The sequence below is a fragment of the Muscardinus avellanarius genome, assembly GCF_963383645.1.
Source record: "Muscardinus avellanarius genome assembly, chromosome: 1".
Taxonomy (NCBI): domain Eukaryota; kingdom Metazoa; phylum Chordata; class Mammalia; order Rodentia; family Gliridae; genus Muscardinus; species Muscardinus avellanarius.
In genome coordinates, this window is record NC_137786.1 from 67,752,445 (window position 1) to 67,765,767 (window position 13,323).

General features: G+C 38.3%; 1 protein-coding gene across 1 annotated transcript in view; it reads left to right on the top strand.

Moving 5' to 3' along the window:
• Positions 1-13,323, top strand: part of RASGRF2 (Ras protein specific guanine nucleotide releasing factor 2) — a gene marked incomplete at both ends in the record, with an annotated part of 257,634 nt that overhangs the window by 124,121 nt on the left and 120,190 nt on the right. Inside the window, 4 exons of the mRNA XM_080700448.1 lie at positions 415-533; positions 5,850-6,010; positions 7,257-7,323; positions 7,846-7,982. Coding sequence (XP_080556574.1) covers positions 415-533; positions 5,850-6,010; positions 7,257-7,323; positions 7,846-7,982 — 484 coding nt within the window. The remainder of the gene's footprint in view (positions 1-414; positions 534-5,849; positions 6,011-7,256; positions 7,324-7,845; positions 7,983-13,323) is intronic.

Sequence of the window (13,323 nt, forward strand, 5' to 3'; positions counted from 1 at the left end):
TGACTTTTCACTGTTAGGAACACTTATTCATATCCACATTCCTTTAATTTATGTGGGGTACATGGTATCATGGCCTCTAATTTACTCTGCCTCTAAGAAATGGCACTCCATTGTCACTGAAGGGAACTGCCCATGGACGACAGTTTGCTTTTCTGTTGCACTCACAGTAGACAACCCGAGCGCACTCCCTGGTTGCTGACCCACTTCCCACTTAGGAGTGTCACGCACATTGGCTTGGTTTGGGTCATGGCTGTCGGAGCCTGAAGTTCAGTCTGCTTCCCAGATAGATAGCCCCAGTTAAACCGACACAAGTTCAAAACAGAGCTCCTCCGCTGGAGCTCCTCCTCGCCTACATGCTGGGGCAGGAGCTACTACTGTCTTTCACGGTAATCCATCCTGTGTCGTGCCCGGCAGGGTGATGCACGATGAAGTGAGCGATACCGAAAACATAAGAAAAAACCTGGCCATCGAAAGAATGATTGTGGAGGGCTGTGACATTTTGCTGGATACCAGCCAAACGTTCATCCGCCAAGGTAAGTCCTTGTTGCACAGACCCACGCCCTACACAGTCTCGTGTATGTCTGCCATAGCATCTCTGGCAGGTGCAGGGACACCTTCGGGAGCAGGCTTGACTTAGCCATGTGAGTGGCACGGTTCACGCAGGACACACCCGCAGCCTCAGCTGAGGCTGTGGTTGAGGCCCACCTCTGTGCTGTTTTTTTTCAGGGACCATGAAAAACAGCAACACAATAATAGTAAAGCACGAGTGGGACAATAAGTTACACTCTGACTGGACTCTCCTCCTCAGTGGACCGGACGTTCTCTACAGCTCCAAGGAGGACAGGCCGGTCTGGCCCATGGGAATGGAAGTGCCGGGCGGTGACGACGTCCAGGCAAAGGCCCAGGAGAAACTTTCATTCCTCCAAGCCCTCTCGCATAGGAGTGGGGATCATGTCCGAAGTGAAAACAGCTGTCTTTTGTTCCCCTTCTTCATCAGCACTTCCGGATCAGCCCCACACAATATAGTTTGATTCAACTGGTAACTCCAGTTACCAGATGGGCTCTCTCCTGATCGGTCCCTGCCGAGCACTGGTCATGGTGGAGCTGCCCTGTGTGGAGGGTACTGTGGGGACATTGCCCCATAAATTGAGTTTTTGAAGATACCTGTGCCAGAAACTGGAGAAGCAGCCACCGACAGCACACATTCCTCCTCTGCTCTTATTCCGAGTGCAAGAAGCCAAGTATCCGCCAAGTTATTTTTATTATTTTTAAGTGCTTAAATCCAATGCCTCATGCAATGGACTTGAGCAGTCAGTACAGTATATTGCACACTTTTATAATTTTGAACTTGGTGAGGAGTGGAATATAAATTTGGAGCTGGAATTAACTACCAGCGCAGTTTCTGACTTTAATAGGCCAGCAACGTTTGAAAATATATTCGTTGCCATTTACTACCATGATGTGCTGCTTAAACTCTTTTCTTTTACCTTATCAAACCAGACATTATACCATGCAATGTGATTTTATGCAGAATATTTTAAAAGTTTAGCGCATGCCATTCTATTTTCTGTTATTTATTTACAAGGAAAGAAGCCGCACATATGTTAAAGTTTGGTAGTATATTTTAGGAAATGATTCCTTCTTCCATTTTTGGATTTTAGATACTAATTTTTTCTTTAAATAGTAGTGGAATATAATGCGGACAGCATCAGGCCTTTGCTATTCCTCTGCACAGACTACTGGCTTCCTGCCTGCCCAAAGCTTTCTCTCTGTGCCTTCACTTGTATTGTCTGCAGCCGGGGGCCAAGAAAGCCCTCAGCTACCTCTTTTGTGCCTATCAAAATTCTGCTTGTCTGGCCATGCTCAAGTCAGAAATCTCTAAGGGGCCTTCTGAAATTGCCTTCTCTTCCTCTCGTCTGTTCAAATACCACCGGTCTACCCTTGTCTTCCTTCTGTGGCTGTTTGCTGGCCCCATGTGAGCTTTGTCCTTTAGTGTATAAGCGCTCATTTGCCTGCCTCTCTTTCCCAGTCACTGTGAGCTATAAAGGGCAGCATTTCTGAATTCTCTCTGTCTTGCCTTATCTAATATGATGCTTTACGTTATAGCTACCTGGAAAATGGGTATTGAATTAAATTGAACTATTTGTTGAATTGTGATTGCGATTGTAAACTGTTCTATATTTTCTTTGTATTTGGAGTTCACCAAGAATGCCTGCTAAATAACTTGTGTTTTATAATGCATGAGAATGGAAGGAAAAGTTTCAATAACTAGCATACAATTTCTGAAAGGACGTTTGATTGAATGGCGGCATTACTCATAAACCTTTGATATAGTTCTACAGATTTAGTCTCTGGTGGTGTGAGTTTGAAAAAGCACCAATAATGAAAAAAAGTAAGAGGGTCAACTATATTAAATAAGACTTATTTTTCCCCTTGCACTTGGAGAAAAACAATCATATACCATTTCTCCTTTGAGGTCTTGGCCATATGTTATTTATGCCTTGTTATGTATCAGATATTTAAGGCACTATATCAACTATTGCTATTTCTGATGTTATTGTATTGATGTCAGTATGATAATTGCCTTTCAGCGGCTTTTTCCCACATGGTTGATCTATTTGGTCTGTTTAGGAATTATTCAATAAAAGTGGTTTTTGAATACCAGACTTTAACCTGAAAGTAGAAAGTGATTAATTACAGACAATTTGGGAAATTTGCACAGTTTTTCTTTGGTTGCTCCTATTACTACTTTTATGAAATATTCTTAACAGGATTTTTGTATTTGTGTCAGTTACTTTTATGGGCGATATAAGGTCTATTCCAGTGTGAGTGTTGTACATATATGCACATATTTTTGACCTCATATGAATTTTTATTCTAAGAAGTAGAAAAAAATAAGTCATCCAGGTCCTATAAATTTACTTTCCAAAATAAAATAATGAAGTTTGTTGAATAAATGTGTACATAACTGATACAATAATAGGAAGGTAGTATAGTTTTATCACTGGAGGTCCAGTTCTGTCTCCCCCACCTCCTTGCTGTGTGAGATTGGGAAATTTACTTACCTTCTCTTTGTTTCTGTTTCCTCTACTTGAATTGGACTTAATAGTATATCTTTTGGGATTGTTGTGAAAATGTAATGCACTAATAGTCACAAGAGAACCTAGACTAACACCTGTGATATTATGACTTTCACTTTAAATCTGAGATTCAAGCCAGGCATGGTGGTGCACACCTGTGATCCCAGTACTTCAGAGGCTAAGACAGGAGTAGCGCAGGTTTGAGAACAGCCTCAGTAACTTAGGCCCTCAGCAACTTAGACCCTGTTTCAAAATAAAAAATAAAACGCTGGGCATGGTGGCACATGCTTGTAATCCCCGCACTTGGAAGGCGGAGACAGGAGGATAGCGCAAGTTCGAAGCCAACCTCGCTGGCTTAAGAGACTCTGTTTCCAAATAAAAATATAAAATATGTCTGGGAGTGCAGCCCAGAGGCAGAAGGGTTTTCAGGAACCCCAGTACCACAAAATAAATAAATAAATAAATAAATAAATAAATAAATAAATAAAATAAGGATGGGGGTATAGGTCAGAGGTAGAATTTGTATTAATTAGAAAGAAATGTTAAAATTTCATGTCAAAAATAAGATGGAATGTAAGAAAAATCTATGTAAAGATGCCATTTCCAATCATTTTACTTTATAAAACAAGTGGTGATAAATTTTTCTTTTCAATTCAGATTTTTAGATTTCTTTCCATACACATCATCTCCTACCTGGAAATGAGGCAGACAGTTAAAGATGAAGCATATTAATGTATGGGTTGCCAAGGAAATTTTTTTACTTCAGAGCTGAAATTCATATAATTGCTAATATATGAGCTAACAATACGTTCTGTAATTTCTGATTCAGAAAAATTACTGAACTGTTGGAAGCATTTATCAATGAACACATTATTATTGATTTTTCATAGAATTGGTAAGAGCCTTTCTGAAAGTGACTCCCCAGCCCATTTGTCCACCAAGACATTTGTGCAAGCTTCAGTCTTTCAGCCCTAACCAGTGAGCCCGGATCACTCACCACCACCCATGGCAAAGCTAGCCCTAACTGCCTTACCCCGTCTCCTCCCTTCCCAATTTTGACTTTTTAGGTATTGCAATTCACTGCCATCTCCTGACTGTGCTCCTCATGTAGGTGTGAACTTAGGAGAGCTGCTTAGCTTCAGGCCTCTGTTTCTGTAAAATGTGTGGGTGTGTGTGGGTGAGGATTGAACCAGGTCCTCTGAATGGCCTCCTCTGGCTCTGATCCCATCCCCAGGAGCCCCATGAGTACAAACTTTTTGCGGCTACGACTTGCTCGTCCCTGTTTCTAACCTTTCTGTCCTCTGTTTTCTCCCTCCCTCCCCTACTCTTCAAACTTAATCCCTTGCTGCCCAAGCTGTCTGGAAACTTCCTCCCACCTCCTTCACCTCCTTGGTTCACTCTCCTCTTGCCCAGAAGCCTTCTCCTGGCCCATTGTTCCCCAACCCTACTCCATCTCCCAGGACTGGTTCCCTACTATTCTATAGGCCTAGAATAGATGCCTACTCTCTGTCTGTCAGGCACCCCACCTAAACACTCACCTGCACAGATGATGTGAGATCAGAGAGTGGAAACTTTGGTCCTTTACTACCTAACACATCTTTTTGTGTCTGTTAAAAGATAGATCCAGTTTGGAATATTCATATATTAATGTAAAGATTCTGTGACTCACAATCATACTTTTACTGTCATGTATAAATGTTCTTTATATAAAGAACTTCAGTGTTTTTCCACTTGTAGAATTAATCTGTGTTCATTAAAAAAATCAAGAAACTCAGAAAATGTATGAAGAGAAAAATAAGGTTGCCTACAATCTCCTACCTTAGTGATGGCCAACGTTAATATTTAAGAGTTGAATATGGATTTAATTGCTTTTATGAGGCTGGTATGAACCTGTGTAGGGCAGCTGCATTTGGAAAAGGTATTGGATTAAACAAATATGAAAAATATGCCTGGCTCAGAGGATTTTAAAATTTAGACTCAAGGTTTGGAAGAATTTTTTTTAGTACTTTTTGGCTTAATATTTAACTTAGGTTAGAATTTTCTTTTTAGGGTAGAGGAGGTCATTATTAGCGTATAATCTATAAGTAATCAGAGTTAATCTCAGTATTATGTAAAATTCATGCCTAGCTTCTCACATTGAATGGAAGATATTTTCCTCACAGGACTATGCTGGGTATAGATTTTTTGTGACTTACTTTTTACTTAGAGTCCACAAATAATTTTTATTACATGTTATTTAAATGCAACTTTTAAATAATTGTCCTTTAAAAGTTATTCTTAACTAAATTAATTGAATTATATAATTGATATATTTTTACTATATATGTATTGTACATTATATTTTAAAGTACAAACTAAACTATACTGATATACTCTTAATCTACTTCTAGTAATTCAGAAATAATGAATTCTATATGTGATATTATATTTTCTATATCACTGCATGTAATTAATTCATATGACGTTATTAAGAATAAATCGACTGGGGTCAGATCACCAAGGACAGATAGCAGAATTACCTCATTCTTTATGAGTGTTTCAGTTTATAAATATTTCAAGTATCTCATAAAAAATATTAGGAACAGTGTAACCCTTAAAATACAATGCACTGCTTCATCTGCTTAGATATAGGAGATTTAGTCTTTCTGATGGTGCATTAAATACATCTGTAGTATCTTGGGAAACAGGCCCTGTTTTTACTGCCATGGTCATGGTCCTCACTTGACATCATTTTAATTGCTGTGTATTCTTCACTTTTGTAATCACCAGGTTCTCTTATTCAAGTACCTTCCGTTGAGAGGGGGAAACTTAGTAAAGTTCGCCTGGGTTCACTGTCTTTGAAAAAGGAAGGAGAGAGACAGTGCTTCTTATTTACAAAACACTTTTTAATTTGTACAAGAAGTTCAGGAGGAAAACTGCATCTGCTTAAGGTATGGGCTTTCCATGACTCTCTTGCTTTTGTTCCTAGCACTTGAGAGGAATTGAGGTCAATTCTATTGTGACTTTCCCATGCCTGCTATTATCATAAAAGAGATTGTCATGATGGCTAAGAGGAGGGGGATGTGCAGTTAACAACTGTGGCATTTACACTGTTGTCATTTGCATTTAGAATAATGGAAGTTTTTGAAGTGTTATTATTATAAAGAAGTGAAATTAAAATTCTAGTGAAAGCCGGGCATGGTGGCGCACGCTTGTAATCCCAGAATTTGGGAGGCTGAGACCAGAGGATCGTGGTTTGTGGACAGATTCAGCTACTTAGTGAAGCTCTCTGCAACTCAGTGAGACCCTGTTTCAAAATAAAGAATAAAAACTTGGGCAGGGGGTGTAGCTCGGAGGTCAAATGCCTCTGGGTTCCATCCCCAGATCTGCAAAAAAAAAAAAAAAAAAAAAAAATTCTAGTGCTGATGACTGTCCCAGTCTATCACTTAGTATTATGTTGTATTAAAAATGTGGTGCTGTGTTTTTAAAACCATAATTTGGACAGAATCGTTACTAGTTGATGACTGCTGAGCTACAGCACTCATGTCTAATCACTGTAGAATACAAATGTAATATTTGCTAAGTACTATTTTATCTTACTTCAGTGCACCAAGAGTCAGCAAACTATGGGCTACAGCTTGCTGCCTGTTTTGTTAATAAAGTTTTATTGGAATACAACCACATTCATTTGTTTACATATTGTCTGTGGCTCTTTCATGATAAAATAGTACATTTGAGGAGTTATGAAAGAAATTATCTGGCTTGCAAAGCTTAAAATATTTAATGTCTGGGCCTTTACAGAACAGGTTTGTCTATCTATGTTTCTATTGTTATTATGCTTGATAAAGATATTACTCAACACCATGATGATGGCTTTCTATTGTCTATACCACTGCCTGGCTGGCAAGTTTAATTTTTTGCTAACCTGCAGTTACCTCTAAAATCACTCTGGTGCCATCTAGTCTCCCGTAGATGGAATCACCAAATTTTATAAGCATTGGGAGCAGGAGTGGGGTCGAGGGAGAATTTAATTAAGATTAAACCAACTCAATTTAAGTTTGGACTCCATAAATGTTACTTTTGATGCATCATTGCTGTGCTTTCTTTGTGGCAACTTGAACGTTAAGTTTAAAAACCAGAGTTTGCCAGGTCTGTTAAGACCTTCAGCCTCCTAATGACAAATTGGTTTGTTTCCAGACAGGTGGGGTTCTCTCGCTCATAGAATGTACGCTGATTGAGGAGCCGGATGCCAGCGATGATGACTGTAAGTCACCTTTATCACTTAGGATTATGTAGGGGGAAAAAAAAAAAAACAACCCAAAAAACCGAAGTGGTAGGTTTTAAAAGTCTTTCATGTAAGAAGAGTTTGCCGAGGAAGGTAGCGGAGATGTTGAGGATGAATTTCCCTCCAGATCATTTCATTGTTGAACTGTTTAACCTGTGGACCTTTGAAAACCATCTTTGGCCACTGATATGCCACTGGAATTATTTCATAATAGTGACTTTTCAGTGACAGGCAGAGAAGAAAGAGTAGTGGACTTCTGTACATTATGGAAATTAAGATAAACATGGAATAAGGAGACTGGGAGCCAAATCCTGAGTCACTTACTGACCTCAGCTTCTTCATCTGCTTATGAGCTTAATAAGCCCTCCCCAGGCACGAGAAATGTGTTACTGCTGAACTGAGATCCTGAAATTGAATGTACAAGGGTTGTACCAGTAGAACTACATGAAAGCGGTTGTGTCTCATATTTGTGTCTAATTGTTTGGTTCGCATGTGTTGAAGCCAAAGGTTCTGGGCACATGTTTGGGCACCTGGATTTTAAGATAGTGGTGGAGCCTCCTGATACAGCCTCTTTCACGGTGGTCCTGCTGGCGCCTTCCCGCCAGGAGAAAGCTGCCTGGATGAGCGACATCAGTCAGGTAAGCAAGTGGCTTTTGCCATGATTTTCTAGAAATTCCACAACATTTACATGCAGTGAATATTTTGGAGCAATTTTATTTTTATTAAAATTGTACATGTAGGGCCGGGCGTGGTGGCGCACGCTTGTAATCCCCGCGCTTGGGAGGCAGAGACAGGAGGATGGCGCAGGTCTGAAGCCAGCCATGCTGGCTTAAGAGACCCTGTTTCCAAATAAAAAATATAAAAATAGGTCTGGGAGTGTAACCCAGAGGTAGAAGGGTTTCCAGGAATCCCAGTACCACCAAACAAACAAACAAACAAACAAACAAAAAATTGTACATATAGGCTGTGCATGATGGTGCTCACTTGTAATCTAGTACTGCAGAAAAACAATTGTATATCTAGTGGCTATGGCCATTGCCATCACCACTATGCATCTTGAGGAACTGTTTGTTATCGTTGTTGTTTTTCTTCTTAAAGTTAACATTGACTTGAAGTGCAATAATTGCATCTTAGTTCCTGGGTATTTTTTTTTTTTTTTTTTGCCAGCTGCCGGTATTACCACTTTATCGATATTGTCCTGTTAGTAATGAATTCTGCAATGAATCTATATGGTATTTTGCTTATATGTTTCTGAATTAGGAAAATGGTGAGAGACACAAAAATAGTTAACAAGGGCTATCGTGAAAAATCACACATTAAATAATCAAAAGAGCCCCTGTCTGTGGTATGAAATCAGAAAATAAGATCCTGTATTTCATGTAGGAAAAATTAGGGCGCATAATTGCCCACCTTCCAGGATGAGAAGCACCCAGTTAGGAGATTACTGCATTCATTCAGGCAATGATATCATTTGGAAATATATTAAAACTAGTGATGACTGGATTTGAGTATTTCTAAATTCAAGTTCCATATGAATAATATGGCAGTTGTATTTTCTAACAGAAGGAAAATTTATTCTGTGTAAGGAAAATGTTAAAATCAAGTTTGAGCCAAATGCAGTGATGTGCACTTGCTATTCCAGTTACTAGGGGAGCTGAGGCTGGAGCCAGGAGATCTGGCCCAGTCTAGGAATCATGGTGAGACCCCTCTTTGTAAAAATAAAGTTTTGAGTTTTATTAACTAAAGAAGAAGACTGGGACAAATGGGAAAGGCATACATTGTAGATTTTATTGCTTTCTTTTTTTTCTGAAGAGTGCATATAATTTACATATAAGACTTAGTGATTTAATGTATCATAGTTTTGGTCTACTTACTTTTTTTTAGTGATTGTATTAGCCAGCATTTTCATAGCTATAATCTAAAGGACTTGACCACATAACTTAAATGAAGGAATATTATTAGCTCATGGTTTTGGTTTTCGGTCCATGTGATGTCGGGGACCATGGATTTTAGGGCATGGCAGCAGGAAGCAGAAAAGGGGGAACCCATGGGCTGCGCTCCTCAAACATGGAGGCTGGAAACAGAGAGAGTAGTCATATATAATCCCCAAACCCATATCTCAGCCACACCCTACCTGCCTTGCTCACCATCCCAATAAATCCATTACAATGGATTTATCCACTGCTGGGACTCAACCATATCAACTTTGAATATCAGTAAGTGAGCTCTTTTGAGAACATTTTATATCTAAGTATAACAGTAATTGAAAATGTAAAGTTTTACACTTACAAGATTATTCTGAAGGCTGACAGAGAGAAATACTATTAGTAGCATTTCATAGATGAGAAACTTGAGGCTTGAAAAGCTAAACATTGGTCAACAGTGATACAACTGCATTGAGTCAGGACTTAAATCTACTCCAGATCTTCTTTTTAGTACACTAGACATCCTGTGTATGAATGCCCTATACAGACTTTATATTTATATACTTCTAGGACTGCTTTGATGGTGAATGAATATCTAGAAAAAAAGCCATTTCTTTTTTGGCTGACAAAGGAAAGAAAATATGGGATCTTCCATAATTTTTCATGCTTAATTTAATTCTCATGGTGATTTATTAATACTTTCCTTAGCTCAGGGATGCATCAATGAATACTTCATTAAGTCTCTCCTTATTTGTAATGTATCTCTTAGCTTATAAAACTCTGTATCTTTCATTGATTCTATGAACATTTATTGAGTAATTGCCATCTACAGCAGGTCTTGTGCTGGTATCAGGGATATAGCAATGGTTCTTAAGGAGTCATTCTGGTTCATAAGGAAGAAAAGGAAATGCCTGAAAGCAACAAAATTTTGTGAGTGTTTTGAAACCAACATACAAAGGAAGAATAGGAAGAATAGAAACATTCAAAGAGATAACAAGAGCCTCAGGGATGCCTTCTCTACCAGCCAAAGGGCGTTAGCTGTTACTATGAGTCAGATGACAGTGCTCAAGGGATTTCAGCATAGGCATTGCATGATTTAGGGTTTTGTTTATTGGTTTCTTTTTATTTTTTCATATATACATATTTTATTATATATATACATACTTTTATTGGTGCACTGCAGTTATACATTATAATGAACTCCAGAGTGATAGAAATGCTCATGCACACAGCACTGGGTACACCCCCTCCCCCAGATCCCACCCTGCTCCTTCCTCTTCCCCAAGTACGTTATTGAGATTGGAATTGATAACTTCATATATATACTTAGCATTATTTGAACCGTTTCCTTCATCAAGTTTCCCTCCTCTTCTCTTTCCCAAAATTCCCTTCTCCTATTCTATTGGTATCTCTCTTCATTTATCTGAAGTCCCTTTTGTTTCTCAATTTTTTCTCTAGCTTCCTCATATGAAAGAAAATATACAGCTTCCTCCTTTCTAAGATTGGCTAATCTTACTAAACATGATATCCTCTAGTTCTATCCATTTTCCTACAAATGACATAATTGTGTTCTTCGTTATGGCTAAGCAGAATTTCATTGTATGTATATACTGGTTTGGTTATCCATTCATCTGTCGATTGACACATAGGCTGGTTACTAATTTGGTGAAGGTTTGTAAAGAACACTTCATTTGCTGTGGTGAGAGTGAAGTGAGGGTGAATCTGGAGGGGGCGGAGTGTGAAAAAGCTACCACAGTCATACAGGAGAGATGGGAAAGCTCAGACCAGCATGGCAGGAGTGGGGCTGGAGATAGTTCTGGTTCTAAGTTTGCTTCGAAGGTAAAGCCAGCAGAATTTTATCACAATTACGATCTGGGATATGAAAAAAAAAAAAAGAGTCAAGGATGATGTCAGAATGGTGGCCTGAACTACTGCAAGAATGGACTTGTCACTCACTGAGATGAGAAAGTCTGATGGGAACCGAGATTTTAGGTTAAAAATAAGTTGATGTTTGGATCTGTTGAGTCCAAGGAATTGCTTAGGCATTTGAATGGAGTTGTTAAATAGGTAGTAGGCACATAAGTCTAGGTTTTAAAGGAAAGAGGTCTGAGTGGGAGAGTCCACATCTTGCAGGTGATTATTTAAAGCTGTTAACCTCTTGTGATCACTAAGGGAGTAAGTGGAGATAGAAATGAGAAAAGGGCCATGGACAGAGAGGGGTCAGACAGAACAGCAGAGAACCAAGAAGGAGCCACCAGGACAGTAAGAGGACAGTCAGGAGGGGTGGGATCCTAGAAGCCAACTGAAGGAAATGTGTCAAGGAGAAAGGAGTGGCCACATATCAACTGCTGCTAAAGGCTGGGTAACATGGTGAGCGTTCTGGGATACTTGATGATTTTTCTGGGGTACAGTTTGAATGGTAGGTGGTAGGAACAGAATGCTCTACTGTTGACTGAACCTAGCCTGCTGTCCAGAAGTCCATTTATCAAATGGCTTCATTTTCAAAACATTTTCTATTTATGGGGGAATTTTCATATACATTCATGGAATTTGTCAGTCTCTCAAGTATATCTTTGGATATATTTATTATTAATAAGATTAGCCAATTGAATGAAAATGGATTGTTTAATATTTTATTGTATATATATTGGAAAAATATGAGCACAAAAAGAACTAGAAATATTCCACAAACCTAGCACACTAAAAAGTTTTTTTTTAACCCAAGAGCTTTTCACAGGTTTAAAAAAAAATTTTATATATATATATATATATATATATATATATATATATATATATATATATATGGAACCCAGAGGTTTTCTATCTCCCAGGCCTATTTTATATTTTATTTGGAAACAGGGTCTCACTAAGTTACCGAGAGGCTCACTAAGTAGCTGAGGCTGGCTTCGAACCTGTGCAATCCTCCTATCTCAGCCTCCCAAGCGCAGGGATTATAAGCGTGCACCACCACGCCCGGCCACAGGTAACCTATATTAGAATTATCTCAAGAATTCTTTTTCAAGGCAGGTTCCTGAACCCACATCCCAATTGCCATTCTAAATTCCTAGGTTCAACATTAAGCTCCATGGACCACTTTTGTGGAATTAAAAAACCTCTGCCCTGAAGAATGACCTATTTCCACCTCTAACTCCCCCACAATACTGCCATACAGAAAGAATTTTAGAAAGAATTGACTCTTGGTGTATATATACATCATTTTTTGTTTTTACTTCATTTATTTTAGTATTTCTATAAATTCTTCATATTGGTTTATTCTAATAATGATATGTGTGTATGTAGATGTGTGTGTTCTACCACATTAATTTACAACATTTAAAACTTTCTCTGAATAATTGATCATTGGGCATAAGAGTTCTTTCCAACTTTTAGGATTTATATAATGTGCTGCTAAATATCTTTGTGCAGGAGATTTTCCACCTTTCAAGAAACATTGTTGGTTTATATCCCCCAGAGAGTATAAAATTGGCAAAAAAGGCATAATTACATTCATGATTTGGCAGAGTGCCAAAATTCCTTCAAAAAATATATATAACTCATTTCACTCAAGCTGAATCATGTCACATTTTGCTCCTTAGTAGAAAAGTGGTTTTGCTTTTGAGTGGTTTTATGTTACATTTCTGTAATTATCAATGAGATTAACATTTTCTGCTGTTTCTATTTTTTGTCTGTTTATACCAGATGGACATTAATTCATTGGAACTATCTGTATAGGCCAGGGAAATGATGATTTTTCTTTCAATCCAAATTATAAACATGTTCTTCATTATCTTGTCTTTTAGATTTCTATCACCTTTAATTTTACTAAGTCTTACTTTTTGTGTCTTGATTTGAGGACAAATTTTAAGCTATTATACTGTGTTATATTAATCACACATGGTTCTTATTTAAGAAAAAAGTGATTCCTGTGTATTGATACAATCCTAGTTTCACATAAGGGAGTCTACAAAATTTAAGACTTTTAGCTTTGCCAGAACACACACACAAACACACACACACATTCTCTCTCTCTCTCTCTCTCTCTCTCTCTCTCTCT